Source organism: Giraffa tippelskirchi, chromosome 9 (genome assembly GCF_054371585.1).
Source record: "Giraffa tippelskirchi isolate mGirTip1 chromosome 9, T2T-mGirTip1v1.2.pri, whole genome shotgun sequence".
Classification (NCBI taxonomy): Eukaryota; Metazoa; Chordata; class Mammalia; order Artiodactyla; family Giraffidae; genus Giraffa; species Giraffa tippelskirchi.
In genome coordinates this window covers 115506842-115527355 of record NC_137283.1, presented here as the reverse complement: position 1 = coordinate 115527355, position 20514 = coordinate 115506842, and the positions used below count along the sequence as shown (strand labels likewise).

At 36.6% G+C, this 20514-nt stretch overlaps 1 protein-coding gene across 6 annotated transcripts in view; it reads right to left on the bottom strand.

Annotated features, from left to right (window-relative positions):
* The window catches only part of ASCC3 (activating signal cointegrator 1 complex subunit 3), a 329002-nt gene that overhangs the window by 147517 nt on the left and 160971 nt on the right, over nt 1-20514 (bottom strand). For all 6 annotated transcript variants that reach the window (XR_014065459.1, XR_014065457.1, XM_081530206.1 and 3 more), the window contains exon 14: nt 5204-5338. Coding sequence is in view for 4 of the 6 variants with exons in the window: in XM_081530206.1 (XP_081386332.1) it covers nt 5204-5338 (135 nt within the window). In the remaining 2 variants the exon portion in view is untranslated. The remainder of the gene's footprint in view (nt 1-5203; nt 5339-20514) is intronic.

Below are 20514 nucleotides of genomic sequence, written 5' to 3'. Positions count from 1 at the left end.
ATCATCTATTTCTGGAAGAGGAAATTCTAATTTTATTAGGCTACACTGACGCTGGAAAGCTGCTAAAGCAGAAATAATCAAGGCTATCAATATTAAGTATCTGATGACTTATATCAAATCCCAATTCCTATAATTTAGGCAAAAGCTAAGGCTAACCTATGAAAATAGGAGATGGTTGGTAGATACAGATAATAATAAAAAGTCATAAAATGATACTTCAAAGTAGCTTGAGGGTACATACTATTACTGGCTTTTTCCTAGTGTTCTGATTTGCTTAACAGATATTCCTAATAACTTCATTCATGAGACTTGCTGCATGATAGACCATATCTACCTGTGTGTTAGTCACTCAGTCATGTCTGACTCTTTGCGACACCAAAGGACTGTAGCCCACCAGGCTCCTCTGTCCATAGGATTCTCCAGGCAAGAATACTGGAGTGGGTCGCCATGCCCTCCTCCAGGGGATCTTCCTGACCCAGGTCTCCTGCATTGCAGGTGATTTCTTTTTTTTCTTTTAATAAATTAATTTATTTTAGTTGGGGGCTAATTACTTTACAATATTGTAGTGGTTTTTGCCATACATTGACATGAATCAGCCATGGGTTTACATGTGTTCCCCATCCTGAACCCCCCTCCCACCTCCCTCCCCATCCCATCCCTCTGGGTCATCCCATTGCCCCAGCTCTGAGCATTTGTCTCATGCATCGAACCTGGAATGGTCTTCTGTTTCACATATGATAATATACATGTTTCAATGCTATTCTCCCAGAACGTCCCACCCTCACCTTTTCCCTCAGAGTCCATAAGACTGTTCTATGCATCTGCGTCTCTTATTCGGTCTCGCATATAGGGTTATCGTTACCATCTTTCAAATTTCATATATATGCATTAGTATACTGTATTGGCGTTTTTCTTTCTGGCTTACTTCACTCTGTATAATGGGCTCCAGTTTCATCCATTTCAGTAGAACTGATTCAAATGTATTGCAGGTGATTTCTTTACTGCCCGAGCTACTATGGAAGCTCATATCTATCTATAAGGAAAACTTTTAATATCACTAATATATGTAAAAAATTGAACCACATTGGTGTCCATAAATCAGAGAAATATGGTACAGAGTGGGTGGGAATAACCATCCTAGTACTAAAATATTTAACGCCTGTTAAAAGTTTTGTCTCTAAAGGAAAGAATTTATTTGACTGAGATGGAGAGTGAAGCATAACCTGAAGATTCTAATTGGAATAATTTATTCAACTTAAAATTATAATTAAAAACAATGGCGTACCCAATGAAAATGTCTGTATCCCTAATGATAAACTTCTATGAATAAATGCATTCTACTACTATTCCCTAAAGTATGTTCTGTCTTATCGAAAATAGTGATTTCTTAAGAGTTTCTCTGTGGGAGAGGGTGAAAGTAATACGCAAAGTAAATTTCTAGAAGTAGATTACCATAATATGACAATGTAATGTAATATGTAATATGACAATGTAATATGTAATGTTTTATCATTTTTCAGCTAGTTTCCAGAATAATTTCATAAATCATTCCATTTGTCCCTCACAGTAAACTACTAGAACAGGTGTTATTTACCCCATTATTATTCCACGTGATAGAAGAGAAAGTTTAGGTGTTTAAGGCCACAGGGCTTCTGAGGCGAAGTCACAGCCAGAGCTTGTTGTCAGTGTGCCCTCTTACTTTAGGCCTCATTTGGAATTTCTGAGACGCTCCCTTCCTCTAGAAGAACTGCAAGTACCATCTTTATAGCTTAAGTTACAATCAGAGTACTTCACTTTCCTTTCTGTATGTTCCTGTTTCAATGGACAATTTGGAAATAGCAGTTGGTTTTGCAGCTGGGAGTGAATTTGAAATCAAAGATGGGAGTGGCATGAGGGGTCTTGAAATATCACTGTTACTGGGAAGAAGAGATTCGTTTTCAGCTGTGACTAAGGTACAGACATAGCCTTATTATATACACATACCACTCCCCCAACTCCATGAAAAAGAATCCATAATGAGTTTTATTTATTATTTAACAAATAAAGTGACTGTATGTTGAATAAATCTGTGAAGAAATGCTTTTTAAAAACCATACTTGGTGAGTTAGGATTGAGATGGTTACTTTAAACACTTAGGAGTAAAGTACGGCTGTGGCACAATAGGTTTTGAGCTGTATTTCCATCAGTAGGAGTCACAAGACTAAATTTTTATGTACTACCATAGCAAATTTACCTTCTAATTTTCATGTTTTGAATACTTTTCCACTTTTCAAATTTGTGAGAAGAAATATCTCCTACCATCATGATAACAGTGTCCTTAGATTGCTAGAAGGTTAATACTATTCAAGTTTAAAAGGCACTTCAAGGAATAGGAACAAACATATATCCTGCACTAGAAGAATAAACTAAAATTCTAGACCTTTGAGAAAACATTCAGAAAGATTACTATCTTTTGTTATAAAATAATTTCCACTGTGGAGGGGCAAACTGTTTTGAATCTTTCTTTAGGATATAGTTGGGCCGACGAAATGTTCTTCCACTTAATTAAAAAAACAAAACAAAACCACAAACCCAAAGCTCCAAAGCCTTTAGCAAACCACAGGTTGGGTTTGATATATTACTTTTGAACAAATAGGATGCACTGTTTGTGAAACGGGTAGTGAAAAGGTAGACTTTGGAGTCAGACTAATTCAAATCACAGCTCCACTTACCACATGGGAGTCTCTGGGAAAATTTATTCTTTTTTCTCAGTTTTCTTATTTGTAAAATAGGGATGAGAATCTTTAAAAGACAGAATAGTGCCATTCTGTCAAATGAGATAACTAAAGTGAGAACATCTCTTCATAATGTTTGTCTCTGAGAAACAAAGGCAAACAAGAAAGGTAATTTTAGGGTAGCTACTATCAGCCAAATACTATATTAAAAAATATAATGGAGAAAAGGACAATGTTCCTTGAAAACATGTACTTATTAATAAATCTCTACGGAATCCACCCTTGTTCAAAAAAATAATAACAAGTAGGTCAGGATAAAAATCAAGCGTAATAAAAATATCCGAAAAAAGGTCCAATAAAATGATTAGGGGGTTCCAAGTCTACCTAGCTGTAGGAAAACTCTACATTTCTCTGCTTTTTTCTTCAGCTTAGTGTTCTGTGATTACATGTTTGGTGGTGTGGCCGTAAATAAATATCATTTGAAAATGTCTCTACATAAACTATTTCTATATGCTTTAGACTGTTCGATGCTATATTTGAATTACTTATGCATATATGTCACATCAAGAGATAATAACAGTACAAACCTATATCACAAGTTGTTGTGACCACTGAGCGAGTAATAGAAGGCAATGAACACAATGCCTGGCTCAAGTAAACTCTTGATAAATACTGAATATTATTATCACAATGAAACAATAAACTTGTATGATTTAGAACAGCAATGACTCTTGGAATGGAGAGGTATGAAATAACCAGAAATCCACAAGGTGGCTCTCAAGGCTTGGCTTTTAAACACAATAGAGCTGCTCTGTATTTCCAAAGAAAATGAAACAAGACTTATGAATGCTGACCTGACTTTTCAGACTTTCATAAATTCATAATTAATAGATAACTGGAAGAATACAAAGCTGCATAATAAGTGGTATGTAATAGAAAATTTTATAAAGAGAAAAAAATGGATAAATTTTGTAGTTACACTGAAAGAGAATCTGACATTCAAAACAACCTGTATCAGATTATCACAGTTAGAATTTAAAATAACAATATAAAATGGTGAAATTTACAGCACAATCCTAATAACCAAATATAGCTTATTAAGCTAGTAAATATGAAGGTATAGAGCATATGTAGCAGCTGCTCAGCAAATATCAGTTCAATCTTATGTTATGCATACAAAATATTTTGAGGTTCCCACCATTTTATGCATATAGTTTTTTTTTTAATTAAAAATTTTTTTGTATAGCTTTAAATCAAGGCAAAATTTTCTGCAAAGGGATAAAGGGCATTTTCAGCTTTGTGAGCCATAAATCTCAATAGAAAGTACTCAGTTCTTCCCCCATGTCTAAAGACATCCATAGAAGATAAAGGAAGGGCTCTGACTGTTTTCTAATCAAACTAATTACAAAAAACAAAACTTGCCACTTTTGGCCCTCAGGCTGTAGTCTGTCCTCTCTTGATCTAAATCATTATTTGATATCAGTAAACAAAATCTTTGGTAAATCTTTGAATACTATCAATACCCAAGTAACCTATAGATGTGCTTCTCAAATTATCACGTGCAGAAATCCTCTGGGGATCAAGTAGAACTGCAGATTAGGAGGTGGTAAATCACAGCAGGGGTGGGGGGACTGAGGCTTTGCGTTTCTAACGAGGACCCAGACTTTTCAGGCCCTTTGAGTCTATACTGAATAGCAAGGCAGTTGTTCTGAATCTTTTGGGTCTCAAACTTGCACTCCCAAAAAGAGCTTTTGTTTATGTTATTTACAGGGAATGCCCTGGTGGCTCACATGGCAAAGAATCTGCCTGCAACGTGGGAGGCCAGGGTTTGATCCCTGGGTTGGGAAGATCCCCTGGAGAAGGGAATGGCTACCCACTCCAGTATTCTTGCCTGGAAAATTCCATGGACAGAGGAGACTGGTGGGCTACACAGTCCATGGGGCTGCAAAGAGTCAGACACAACTCTTTCACTCCTCAGTGTTATGTGGCAGCATGGATGGGAGGGGAACTTGTAGGAGAATGGATACATGTGTATGCATGGCGGAGTCCCTCTGCTATCTATCTGAAACTACCACCACAGTGTTAATTGGTTATACTCCAATATAAACTAAAACTTTTTTTAAAAAGAGCTTTCGTTTATGCTAATTACATCTATCCATGTTAACCCTAGAAACTTAAAAAAAATTTATCTTTAAAAGAAGAATTCATTAGACAGACATTAACAGATTTTATAAAATTTAACTGTATTTTATGCTTTAACTATATTTTAAAGAGAACTAAACATTGCAATTATAATCACATAGAAAAAAGTGCTAATTGAACACATCAAGCACTGAGAGCCTTTGAAAGTCAAGAAAAAAGTAAAATTATAACATGATAAATCTGTAATTTAACTTACTGGAAATTAGAGACCATGGATCTTTCATATATAAAATATCTGGCACATTATGTGTTTTAGTTCTTATATTGTTTTGTCATTTGTTCCCTACCTGTTTTTCTGCATGTCCATATTCAGGTCCTTGAGTAGGTAAAAAGTAGGAAATCTGGCCATTATTCTTGGCTCTCTCTATTAGAGACATAGCTGTTCTTACAGTGGCATTTCGAGCATGTACAAACACCATCACCTAAAATAAAGGAAAACAGTGGATTTAATACTCACATTCATTAAGAGATAGCTTAATATTGGTCTGGAAATCACAGTATATAAACAACTATTAACTTTTCAAAGTAACCTCCCAGTTTATGAACATGTCAACATTTGCTTATTTTAGAACAAATTGCATCTGGATAAAGGCAAGTTAAGTAAAAGTCTATACCATGGTTTTGTTTATTATTATCCTAAAAATAAGCAGAAGTTAAAATGAAATTAATGGATTATATAAAATGTGAAATTTAATTTATGCATTTTTATTCTGAAGATGTGATTCATTAGCACAATCATATCTTATGAGGACAGAGTATAAAAACATACTAGAGCCTTATTCTCCCTAGTCAATGAAACTGCCAGTATCATCAAGATGTTTAAGGAAATTGAAAACAATAAAGGTCACTCTTCTTTGGGTGAAATCGTGTCTAAGAACAACTATTTAAAATAGAGTTTAGGGGACTGCTGGAGAAGACAAAGCTTCTAGAGAAGTATTTGGAATTTTCTGTTGCAGCAGCCTTTCTACAAAATGACAGTGGAAATCTGAATTAGGGAGAATTTGAGTGTCTGCATGCTTTGTCAAGAGGAAGAGGATAAAAGTCCTTTCAGGGAAAGTAGTCAGGCAGAATGTGAAGGCCAAAAAGAGAGTAAAGTCAGGGAGTGACTGGCAGCCTGCATTTGCTGCCTATCAGGTCCTGCCTTCTCTCCTCTGTGATGTTTCTTCCTTGGTCTCCACTTTCCCGTCCCCTCCCTTCATGGTTCAACCCCAGCCTTCTGAAAGAGCCATGACTAATTCCCAATTCTTGCCTCTCTTTCGAGTATCTCTCCATGTTTTCCTGTCAACTGTGTTTTCCCAGAAGCTGTAACTTTGGTGTTTTCTCAGGCTACACATTTAGAAGGATATGTAACAGACTGCTTTCAGTCAGAAAATTAATAGGCTCATGGGAGTTGACCTGAGTAAAAGATCATTTTGAAGACAAACAAAAGTGAAAATGGGAAGGAGGTCTGGTATCTGACCAGAAAGGAGACAGAATGATACAGATCTGGAGCTCATATTAGATAATTAACCCACAGTAACCACATACTGGGTTGGCCAAAAAGTCTGTTCAGGTTTTTCCGTACCATTGAATGGCAAACCTGAATGAACTTTTTGGCCAACTCAATGATCAGCCCACAGTAAACCTGTCAGAGGGAATGTTTCCATATGGGATCTGATAAAACTCATAGTGAAGTAAAATCTGAGATATCCATTGTTCAAGAAACTGGAATACTTAAGTGACACTTATTTAGAGTGTATTAAAAGTAAAGGAGAGTGGATATTCGGGAGAAGACTAGAAGTTACTTAACGAAAATTTCCCAAAGTGTTTACAGAAAATAGAACCAGCATGCTAGGTCATTTCGTAAAATTTAACGTAAGTTAATCACAGTCTTCAAGGACATAAAGCTGGAGCATTCACACTTTATCAGTGCTCTAAGGAATGGGCAAATTTAACTGAGATGACCATTATATCTACTACTGTGGGCAAGAATCCCTTAGAAGAAATGCAGTAGCCCTCATAGTCAACAGAAGAGTCTGAAATGCAGTACTTGGATGCAGCCTCAAAAAAGACAGAATGATCTCTGTTCGTTTCCAAGGCAAACCATTCAATATCACATTAATCCAAGTATATGCCCCAACCAGTAATGCTGAAGAAGCTGAAATTGAATGGTTCTATGAAGACCTACAAGACCTTCGAGAACTAACACCCAAAAAAGATGTCCTTTTAATTATAGGGGGTTGGAATGTAAAAGTAGGAAGTCAAGAACTACCTGGAGTAACAGGCAAATTTGGCCTTGGAGTACAAAATGAAGCAGAGCAAAGACTAACAAGAGTTTTGCCAAAAGAACCCACTGGTCATAGCAAATACCTTCTTCCAAAAACACAACAGAAGACTCTACACATGGACATCAATAGATGGTCAATACCAAAATAAGACTGATTACATACCTTTGCAGCCAAAGATGGAGAAGCTCTATACAGTCAGCAAAAACAAGATGAGGAGCTGACTGTGGCTCAGATCATGAACTCTTTATTGCTAAATTCAGACTTAAATTGAAGAAAGTAGGGAAAACCACTAGACCTTCAGGCATGACATAAATCAAATCCCTTATGATTATACAGTGAAAGTGACAAATAGATTCAAGGGATTAGCTCTGATAGACAGACTGCCTGAAAAATTATGGCAGGGGTTCATGACATAGTACAGGAGGCAGTGATCAAGACTGTCCCTAAGAAAAAGAAATGCAAAAAGGCAAAATGGTTGTCTGAGGAGGCCTTACAAATAGCTGAGAAAAGAAGAAAAGCTAGAGGCAAAGGAGAAAAGAAACGATATACCCATTTGAGTGCAGAGTTCCAAAGAATTCCAAGGAGAGATAAGAAAGCCTTCCTCAGTGATCAATGCAAAGAAATAGAGGAAAACAACAAAACGTGAAAGACTAGAGATATCTTCAAGAAAATTAGAGATACCAAGGGAACATTTCATGCAAAGATGGGCTCAATAAAGGACAGAAATGGTATGGACCTAACAGAAGCAGAAGATATTAAGAAGAGATGGCAACAACACACAGAACTATACAAAAAAGATCTTCATGACCCAGATAACCACAATGGTGTGATCACTCACCTACAGCCAGACATCCTGGAATGTGAAGTCAAGTGGGCCTTAGGAAGCAACACTACGAACAAAGCTAGTGGAGGTGATGGAATTCCAGCTGAGCTATTTCAAATCCTAAAAGATGATGCTGTGAAAGTGCTGTAATCAATATGCCAGCAAATTTGGAACACTCAGCAGTGGCCACGGGACTGGAAAAGGTCAGTTTTCATTCCAATCCCAAAGGAAGGCAATGCCAAAGAATGCTCCAACTACAGCACAATTGCACTCAGCTCACACGTTAGAAAAGTAATGCTCAAAATTCTCCAAGCTAGACTTCAACAGTACGTGAAACAAGAACTTCCAGATGTTCAAGCTGGATTTAGAAAAGGCAGAGGAATCAGAGATCAAATTGCCAACATCTATTGTATCATCAAAGAAGGAAAAGAATTCCAGAAGAACATCTACTTCTGCTTTATTGACTACGCCAAAGCTTTTGACTGTGTGGATCACAATGAACTGTGGAAAATTCTTCAAGAGATGGGAATCGCAGACCACCTGACCTGTCTTCTGAGAAATCTGTATGCAAATCAAGAAGCAACAGTTAGAGCCGGACATGGAACAATAGACTGGTTCCAAATCAGGAAAGGAGTACCTCAAGGCTGTATATTGTCACCCTGCTTATTTAATTTATATGCAAAGTACATCATGCGAAATGCTGGGCTGGATGACGCTGGAATCAAGATTGCTGGGAGAAATACCAATAACCTCAGATATGCAGATGACACCACACTTACGGCAGAAAGTGAAGAAGAACTAAAGAGCCTCTTGATGAAAGTAAAAGAGGAAAGTAAAAAGTTGGTTTAAAGCTCAACATTCAGAAAACTAAGATCATGGCATCTGGTCCCATCACTTCATGGCAAATAGAGGGGGAAACAATGGAAATAGTGACAGACTTTATTTTTTGGGGCTCCAAAATCACTGCAGATGGTGATTGCAGCCATGAAAGTAAAAGATACTTGCTCCTTGTAAGAAAAGCTATCACCTACCTAGACAGCATATTAAAAGGCAGAGACGTTACTTTGCTCACAAAGGTCCACGTAGTCAAAGCTATGGTTTTTCCAGTAGTCATGTATGGATGTGAGAGTTGGACTATAAAGAAAGCTGAGAGCAGAAGAATTGATGCTTTTGAACTGGTGTTTTGGAGAAGACTCTTGAGAGTCCCTTGGACTGCAAGGAGATCCAACCAGTCCATCCTAAAGGAAATCAGTCCTGAATTTCACTGGAAGGATTGAGGCTGAAGTTGAAACTCCAATACTTTGGCCACCTGATGCGAAGAGCTGACTCACTGGAAAAGACCTTGATGCTGGGAAAGATTGAAGGCGGGAGGATAAGGGGACGACAGAGGATGAGATGGTTGGATGGCCTCACTTACTTGATGGACTTAAGTTTGAGCAAGCTCCGGGAGTTGGTGATGGACAGGGAAGCCTGGCATGCTGCAGTCGCACTGCAGTCCATGGGGTCGCAAAGAGTCGGACATGACTGAGAGACTGAACTGACTGACTTATTTTCTGACACTAATGTGATTTGAAAAGAAATATGATCATAAGCATATTTCTGAAGGGAATGATAATAAAATGTATTTCAGTAAGTTTCACGGATACTTAGAAAATTTTTTGATTTCCTTATTTTCAACCACCCCAGCTCAAAAACAAACAAACTAAAAAATAAATCTGCTTTTCATAGGCTTTCTAGCTTTCTGTTGAGTCATCTTGACCTCAGAGGATGTCAAGGATGTGTTGACCTTATGTTCATTATGATATTTTCATAATTCCTGACATAAGTTGTTTAATACTAATTTAGATAGAATATTCTGTTAACCATAATGCCATGCTGAAGCTTCACCAATTCATAATCTGTCAAATTCCACCATCCTGTCTTCTTAAAGGTAGGGACATTTCAACTATGAATTTTTTTTTAAAGGGTAAGTAAGGCAGACTTTTTTCTTTTATATAAAAATATATTTGACCACACACAAAATCTCATTTACCCCAACATTAAATTTTAAGAGAATCTCAGTTAGAATGAAGTTATATTTTATTATTTTATTTACTTAAATTACTTATATTTTATTAATTTGCTTAAATGTTTCTGGGCATGCATCACTACCCAGCCCTGAGAAAACTGCTGTGAAAAAGAGACAAAGTCCCTATCCTCATGAAGATAGGAATCTTGTGTGATGGATTAAATAAGCACAAAATATTTTTTTTACTTAATATATAGTTATTGGCCATGTGAGTGCAAAATAATGTTGGGAGACATATGAAAATGGACAAGGCATGGTCCCTTCTATACAATTTAAGGAGGGAGATAAAACTGGAAATAATTTAGGGAGCTGATCCAAAAGATGGATGAAGTGTGGATAACAGCAATGCTAAACGTGGAGCTGGTTGGTTTCCTTTATTCATCCATGCCAAGATGTATACACATACCTACTGAGTGCCAAACAGTGGCCAAAGCACCAGGGAAACCATGAGAAATCTGTTCCAAGGCACCAAATTGGAACACACACTGTTACGGCAAGATAGAATCACTAGGAATTGACCCTACCTGGTTGTAGAAGCTGGGTGCAGTCTGCATGGAAAAAGCTACGGTAGTCTATAGAGTATTTAGCCTTGGTGGTTTCAGTGTGTTAGCTTGAAGAAGTAGATTCTCTTTCAAAGTTTCTTACACTGAGGCCCAGGGGCTACTTCCTCAGAATTACTGCTGGGGCTTGTTAAAATAGATTTCTCAGTCCTTCCCTAAAATCAACTGAGTAAAAATATTAAGCAGTAGGGGCTAAAAGCTGAATTATTAACAATTATTGCGATCACCACTGTATTACTGTGTGAAAACAGTTAATGATTACCACCAACTTAGTTTTCTTTTTCTAAATTAAAAGGAGTTCAAAAGGAAATATAAGTAAAATCACTAATACAAAGATTCCCTAATAACCTATCTTTATTTACCTATACAATATAAAATATCAGATATTATTACGATATTTTATATAATTTGTATTGCCCCAAGGTCATTTTCCAGATGGGCAAGAGTTTTAGAGTACTACCAGATTTCTATTCTCCATAACTCAAATACCACATTATGCAAATCCTGTTAAAATAACAGATACGGAAAACATAAGGGAAAATAAAATATGACCCTAAATCTTCATTAATTATTTCAGTCTGACTTGTCAACTTATCATTTTGCAAATTATTTTCTACTGCAGCCAAGAGAAATATTAGTTACAACTTAAAGTAGCAACTTCTTTTTATTAAAGAATCCATCATGTCTTGTTCAGTAAAATAAACTCTTTTTCTTATTAAGAATTTTCTGTCTAGAGGCTCTAACAGAAGCCATTACAAGGTTTTAGGTCTCTATAAACATACTTGATTTTATGGTTTGTTAATTTGGTTAATTAATTTAAATAGACTCATACGAAAATGATAACTAACAGAGAGGACAGCACTGTTTCATTTGGCAGAAATAACTCCAAATTAATCTTAGAAACACTGCTGGTAACCAAACAGCAGTTAAATGGGCACGTGTCATTAAAATAAGATTAGAAGAGTAGATTCAAGTCAATAATGCTGATAAGTTTTAATTGTTTTATTGAACTGCTTATGTTTTTAACTCGAGGTTTGTTAGGTTAATGGAATTAAAAATATTTTATATACTTATTTTTAGTTTAAAAAGCCATTTAGTTTAAGAATGTACCATGGAATCAGTTCTGGACAAGGAAAGAAAGTATGTGAATCTGAGTTCTGGTTCTGTTATTTGACTTGTCAAAGAAACTGTTCTTCAGATAAGATGCTGATTAAAATTAGTGAAAAGTAAAAGTTTAGACAACAATCCCTCAAAATACCAAAATGCTAAAGTAATTGATACTGTTTCAATAACTGATACTGTTTCATTAATTCAGTCCTTAATATTTAAGGACATATTATCTTAAAAAGATAATTCCACTTTGAAGTTTGTTAAATAGCAGTGTGATTGAGAACAAATTATTTTATCTCTGATCCTCATTTCCTCTATGACATAGTTACTAGTGTCACAGGATTACTGTAAGGATTAAAGGCTATCATGTAAGTGAACCACTACATTTAATAAGACAACACTGCTCAAATTTTAGAACCATCAAAATTACCTGGCAGGCTTGTTAATAACACAAACCATTGCTCCTTCCCTCAATACCCTTTCTATAAGTAACTCTTAGGCAAGACAAGAATTTGCACTTCTAACAAGTTCAAAGGAGATGCTAAAACTCTTTGTATAGGAACTTGGAGACCCTTAGTCAAAGCTGGTAAGTATTAACACCATGATAAAGGTAATAAACATTAATAAAATCAACTTGATCCCAAAGACCAAAGGGTTAGATCAGTGAATGAGTAGTATAAATTGTCACCTACATAAACATTTATTCCTCATCTACGCAAGTGCATGCATATCTAACACCATGTGCATGGGGCATGCATGCTCAGTAATGTCCAACTCTCTGCGACCCCTTGGACTGTATAGCCTGCCAGGTTTCTCTGTCCATGGAATTTTCCAGGCAAGAATACTGGAGTGGGTTGCCACTTCCTCTTCCAGGGGATCTTCCCAACCCAGGGATTGGACCTGTGTCTCCAGCACTGGCAGGTGGATTCTTTACTGCTGAGTCACCTGGGAGTCCCCATCTTATACCACAGAAAATAAATAAAAAGAACACTTCAACAACCTTGTAAGGGTGTTGTGCCAGATGAACTAGGAATAAAAAAAAGATTAACAGAAATATTTAAGCCTGAGATTATTTTAGAGCAGGAGGAAGGCCAAAGATTGACTGTAAAATCTTGAATCAAATTCTCTTCCCTGGAAATTTCCACTAAGAAGGAAGACTAAGAATCGACATAACTGAAAAAGACACAACAGCATGGCAGATAGATGCTCAATAGGAAATGCTGCTGAGAAACAGCCTTCTATAATATATGGTATTGGCTACTGCAGTGATTGAAGAATAAGGCTTGAGGGTGAGGAAGTTTGTCATGGTGTTCACGTTATGACTCTAACCACTAGAGCCATTTATTTGCTTTGCTCTCAATTCTTCCTAACATTCTTAACCCAGGATCCTCAAGAGAATTAAGCCCCAATGATCTAAACAAATAGTGATTCTAAAAGTGTGTCCCCAGACCAAGAGCATCAGTATCCTCTGGAAACTTGTTAAAACTACCAATTAATAGCGTCACCTCACATCTGAGGCAAAAACGAGGAGGATGGGACCAAGCAATCTGGTTTTGTAAGTCATTAATAAGTTGAATGTTAACATTTGAGAGTCCAGGGAAACGGCAGCCATTGTAAGTAAAAAAAAAAAAAAAAAGACAAAAAAACAAAAACAAACCCCTAAACCTGTCCTCTGTGCATTTAAAATGATTCTGTAAGTACTATCTTTGGAAGAATGGAGAAAATAGCCAAATCATTTTCTATGATGTATAGTTTGAATGAGGAGTGCCACTACAGATAGATTTCAGATTTATATACCACAAGGGCAGACAGGCAACAAAATCGTTTTTATTGCTGTGATTATATTAACTTATCTGTGATATCAAGTAAATGTAATTTTAAAAGGCTTCATTCTGATTGCTGTGAATCGGTTTTCATTTTAGTCCCGCCAATACTGAAGAGTTGAAGACACTGGTCATCTGAAGATCTTTTTCACATTCATACTAAGTTTCCTCACTTATTTTTTCATTTGCAGTAGTATTCCTTTACTTAGAAATAGCATAACTTATTTAACCAATCCTTGTTTAATGGACATTTACGTTATTGCTAATCTTTTCTTATTTAAAGCAATGCTGTAATAAACAACTCTGTATACAAGTAATTTCATATGTTTGTAGATATTTTGCTAGAAGCCAAACTGTTGGGTCAAGTATATATGACCATTGAACTATGTCTCTATTTTGAATATTGTCTGTTTTATTATTGGGCATTTTTGCTCATTATTTTTTAGGTGCTCTTACAATATAGAGGATAGTATGTTTTGTCTTTTTTTTCTACATTGCAAATATTTTGTTCTAGTCTATGCTTTATCTTTTGACTGTTTATGATATCTTATTTAGTATGGAAATGATTATATTTTTCTTTAAATCTGTCAGGATTTTTCTCTATGACTACTGGGAAATTCATAGGCAAGAAAGTGAAAATCGTCATCAACACACGAAAAGATATGGGACTTCATTAGTACTGTGTGGCTCTCGAAATCCAATGAGGTGCATAAGTAGAATTGGATTTTGTTCTTGTACACACACATACATACACACATGCATGTGCACAGGTCTGCAAAGATATCTACAGAGATATCCATAATACAGTGCTAGGTAAAAAAATAAACTTGAAAAACAATTTCCACAGTATTATTTGGACTATATTATAAAGTGTGTGTGTGTATGTTTAAAAAGAGACAGATATGAATGGACACCAACCAAATTAATTAACTCACAAATGAAAATAGGATGGGGGTATAAAAAGATAATGTTCTCTTTGTATATCTTACATTACTTGTCTTACCCACTGGAACAAGCCTTAAGTTTTATAAACATATAAATTATAATGAAAAGGAGCAATGATCAATGGACTTTTAAAGGGTAGTGGTTGTACTTTTGATAAAAAAGTTTTAGGTTACCTGGAAATACTTTAAGAAGAAAAGAGACATGCACTAGCAGAAGAAAATAATTAATACTTCCTAAGAAAGTATAATATACAGAAGTCAAAGGCACAGAGAAGACAAAAAATCCTTATGGATTTGGTGAATATAGACTCTAGGTAGAAATGGACATTAGACAGATGAGCAATAATAGCTGGAAAGGTAAAACATAACCTCATTATGACTGTACACAATGAAAAAATTCATTAAAGATTCAGAAAAAAATGATAAACCACTGAAAACAGTCAGTTCAGTTCAGTTCACTTGCTAGTCGTGTCTGACTCTTTGTGACCCCATGAACTGCAGCAGGCCAGGCCTCCCTGTCCATCACCAACTCCTGGAGCCTACCCAAACTCATGTCCATTGAATGGTGATGCCATCCAACCATCTCATCCTCTGTCATCCCCTTTTCCTCCTGCCCTCAATCTCTCCAAGCATCAGGGTCTTTTCCAATGAGTCAGCTCTTCGCATCAGGTGGCCAAAGTAGGGGAGTTTCAGCTTCAACATCAGTCCTTCCAATAAACAGTCAGGACTGATCTCCATTAGGATGGACTGGCTGGATCTCCTTGCAGTTCAAGGGACTTTCAAGAGTCTTCTCCAACACCACAGTTTAAAAGCGTCAATTCTTTGGCACTCAGCTTTCTTTGTAGTCCAACTCTCACATCCATACATGACTACTGGAAAAAACTTAGCCTTGACTAGACGGACCTTTGTTGGCAAGGTAATGTCTCTGCTTTTTAATATGCTGTCTAAATTGGTCGAAACTTTCCTTCCAAGGAGTAAGCGTATTTTAATTTCATGGCTGCAATCACCATCTGCAGTGATTTTGGAGCCCAGAAATACAAAGTTAGCCACTGTTTCCCCATCTATTTGCCATGAAGTGATGGGACCTGATGTTTCTGAACGCTGAGCTTTAAGCCAACTTTTTCACTCTCCTCTTTCACTTTCATCAAGAGGCTCTTTAGTTCTTCTTCACTTTATGCCATAAGGGTGGTATCATCTGCATATCTGAGGTTATTGATATTCCTCCTGGCAATCTTGATTCCAGCTTGTGCTTCATCCAGCCCAGTGTTTCTCATGATGTACTCTGCATATAAGTTAAATAAGCAGGGAGACAATATATAGCCTTGACGTACTCCTTTTCCTATTTGGAACCAGTCTGTTGCTCCATGTCCAGTTCTAACTGTTGCTTTCTGGCCTGCATACAGGTTTCTCAAGAGGCAGGTCAGGTGGTCTAGTATTCCCATCTCTTTCAGAATTTTCCACAGTTTACTGTGATCCACACAGTCAAAGGCTTTGGCATAGTCAATAAAGCAGAAATAGATGTTTTTCTGGAACTCTCTTGCTTTTTTGATACACAGTACTTCAAAATTATTTTTATGTTAGAAAAAAATTTTAAACAGGGCAGTTAAAAAGAATGCCATCATCATGAAAATAACATGTGTTTTTTATAAGGAATATATATTACATGACAAAAAAATATGACTCAATGAAGTGTAAAAGAAAAAAGTGGATTAAACTTTGGAAAAACCTTAAGATGATTTTGGAACTGTAAAGTGAAAGAACAATGGAGAGGACAATTTTAAAACAGTGGGGTTATTAAAAGAAAAAGGAGGGCCTTGTTTTTTATGAAGAGTGAAGATGAACGAGAAAGTATTAATACTGAGGGAAGATTCCCTGAGAAACAGTGTGATTGTTTAAGATAGATCTTATAAAAGGGATTTAGCTACAGCAATCAGGTAAGAAAAGGAAATAAAAGGAATCCAGATAGAAAAGAAGATGATATGATACTGTACATAGAAAACCCTAAAGATAGTATCAGGAAATTACTAGAGCTAATCAGTGAATTTAGCATGGTTGCAGGATATAAAATCAGTACACAGAAATCACTCACATTTCCATATATTAACAATGAAAAATCAGAAAGAGAAATTAAGGAATCAATCCCATTCACCATTGCAACAAAAAGAATTAAATATCTAGGAATAAACTTACCTAAGGAGACCAAAGAACTGTACACAGAAAATTATAAGACCCTGATGAAAGAAGTCAAAGACGACATAAACAGATGGAGAGATATTCCATGTTCCTGGGTAGGAAGAATAAATATTGTGAAAATGACTACACTACCAAATGCAATCTACAGATTCAAAGTGTTCCCATGGTGTTGGGAAAACTGGACAGCTACATGTAAAAGAATGAAATTAGAACACTTCCTAACACCATACACAAAGATAAACTCGAAATGGATTAAAGACCTAAATGTAAGACCAGAAACTATAAAACTCTTAGAGGAAAACATAGGCAGAACATTCAATGACATAAATCAAAGCAAGATCCTCTATGACCTATCTCCTAGAGCAACAGAAATAAAAACAAAAGTAAACAAGTGGGGCCTGATTAAACTTAAAAGCTTTTGAAACAGCAAAGGAAACTATAAGCAAGATGAAAAGACAACCCTCAGAATGGGAGAAAATAATAGCAAATGAAAGAACTGACAAAGGATTAATTTCCAAAATATACAAGCAGCTCATACAACTCAATACCAGGAAAACAAACATCCAATCAAAAAGTGGGGAAAAGACCTAAACAGACATTTCTCCAAAGAAGACATACAGATGGCTAACAAACACATTAAAAGATACTAAACACTGCTCATTATTAGAGAAATGCGAATCAAAACTCCAATGAGATATCACCTCACACTGGTCAGAATGGCCATCATCAAAAAGTCTACAAACAATAAATGCTGGAGAGGGTGTGGAGGAAAGGGAACACTCTTGCACTGTTGGTGGGAATGTAAATTATACAGCCACTGTGGAAGATGGTATGGAGATTCCTTAAAAAACTAGGAATAAAACTAACATATGGCCCTGAAATCCTACTTCTAGGCATATACCCTGAGGAAACTAAAACTGAAAAAGACACATGTATCCCGTTGTTCATTGTAGCACTATTTACAATAGCTAGAACATGGAAGCAACCTAGATGTCCATAAACAGATGAATGGATAAAGAAGTTGTGGTAGATATACACAGTGGAATATTACTCAGCCATAAAAAGGAATGCATTTAAGTCAGTTCTAATGAGGTGAATGAACCTAGAACTATTATACAGAGTGAAGTGAGTCAGAAAGAGAAATATAAATATTGTATTCCAACACATATATGCAGAATCTAGAAAAATGGCACTGAAGAATTTATTTACTGCACAACAATGGAGAAACAAACATAGAGATTAGACTTATGGACATGGGGAGGAGGGAGGAGAGCGTGAGATGTATGGAAAGAGTAACATGGAAACTTACAATACCATATGTAAAATAGATAGCCAATGGGAATTTGCTGTATGGCTCAGGAAACTCAAACGGGCTCTGTATCAACCTAGAGGGGTGGGATGGGGAGGAAGATGGGAAGGAGGTTCGAAAGGGAGGGGATATATGTACACCTATGGTGACTCATCTTGAGGTTTGACAGAAAACAACAAAGTTCTGTAAAGCAATTATCCTTCAATTAAAAAATAAATTTAAAAAAAGAAAAAAGAAAGGAAGAAAAGAAGAAACTCATACCTACATGGAGGGAGATGATGCTACTATCATGATTAGATTAAAATAATAAAAATTCCCCTGATGTGTCCAGGAACAAGTGATACTTTATTCTTTTTGAGCATCCAAAGAATTCATACGTTCCTCTCTTAAGCGTTTATTACTGGTTTCCCAGGTGGCTCAATGGTGAAGAATCTGCTTGCCGATGCAAGATACGCAGGTCCAATCCCTGGGTCAGGAAGATCCCCTGGAGAAGGAAATGGCATACCACTCCAGTATTCTTGCCTTGGAAATCCCCTGGACAGAGGAGCTTGGCGGGCTACAGAGCACAGGGACACAGAGTGTTGGACACAACTTAGCGACTGAGCACAAACATTTTAAAGTATTTTTTGTGCTCAATTTAGCTCCTCTGTGAGTCTGTGATCATCTAAAACTTCCATGACAGGTACTGGGGATGCAATAGTGGATGACCCTAGCATGTCCTCCTGTGGTCACAGAGCTAATATCTGGTTACTATGATGCATTACTGGAATCTAGGAACATGGCACACACAGAAACTGCCACTCATTACATGAAGATGCAGCTTTAAAAAATAGAAATAAAAGTGTAATCTAGAAATTAATTGGGGTCCTCTCTTAAAGCTAGTAAATTCCTTAACTTAAAGGTCATGACATTCCAAGTTTCTTCATTATTGGCTTTGGGGTGTCATCTCTAAATCCTTCCTGTTGATTACAGCCTCCATGTATCTGTATCAAAATGTTCCCAGGCCTTTACTCATGTTTAACTTTACCTAGTTCTCCTGCCAACTTCACCTGGGGAAATTCTACAAACCTTTAAGACCCAGTTCTAAATGATGCTTCTCCAATCTCTCCAGGGAAAAATGTCACTTCCATGGCACTTTGTTCATGGTTGTGCCCTGTGTAATCTCGAGATGTACATAGGTCTTTCCACTGTTGTTAATAATTACCAGGACTAATAATAAAAGAAATGATTTATTTAGTGCTTACTATTTGCTAGGCCCAGTACTAGCTGCCAGCACAGTTGTCTAACTTACTATGAACAACACAACTAGGTAGGCAATTCTATTAGTATTTTACAGGTGAGAAAACTGAAGCTCAGAGTTTTAATAACTTGTCACTCATTCAGGAGCAGAACTGGGAATTAGCCTCAGATTTGATATTCCAAAGTCTGTTTTCTTTCTGACAACTGACAGTTCCTCTTTGTGTGTGGACAGAGGGCATGTTTACATCTTACTAATTCTGAGCTCTCCTTGCCATTTCCCACGCCATTCTCCCTGCTATCATCCAACCAGCGGCACTCACAAGTGATTGCTGAAATCCCAATGTTAAAAATGCTCAGCTTTCACAAAAAACACTTATTTTTAGCACATTTTTGAGCGGAGATATGAATTTTTTTCTTTTCTTATGTCTTTTATTTATTTTTTGTTTACTTTTTACAATGTTGTGTTGGTTTCTGCCATACAACAACACAGATGAGCCATAATTATACATATATGTCCTCCTTCCTGAGCCTCCCTCCCCTCCCCTCCCTCTGCAGGTCACCACAGGCTGCCAGACTGGGCTCCCTGGGTTAAACAGCACCTTCTATCCATTTCATACATGATAGTGGATATATGCTGATGCTGCTTTCTCCATTCCTCCCACTCACTCCCTCCCCATTGTGTCCACAAGTCCACTCTCTACATCTGCATCTCCATTCCTTTCTGAGGAGAGATGGAGATTTAAAAGTTTATAAATAATAATAGGATGTAGGCTGAGTTAATACTTTCACTGATTGTTGTTTAATTGCTAAGTCCTGTTTGACTCTTTTATGACCCCATGGACTGTAGACCACCAGGCTTCTCTGTCCATGGGATTTCCCAGTAAGAATACTGGAGTGGGCTGCCATTCACTTTCACTGATATCTTTTATTAGATATGAGGTATAAAGCTAACTTCCAATTATTCAACCGGATACTTAATTTTCCTGGATAGTTTCTTTAAATTTATTACCAAATGCTCCACTGATATTTAATAACTATAATTGTTACTATTAGTTTTTTGATACTGTTGTAAAGCTATGTGTATACAGTTGATCACTGAACAATCTAAGTTTGAGATGGGCAGGTCCATTTATTTGAAGATTTTTTTCAGTATTAAATACTACAGAACCACACAATCCATTGCTAATTGAATCCTATGCAGAACCACTGATCTGGAGGAAACATGTATATAAAGGAAGCAGGTATTGGGAGACCGATTAAAG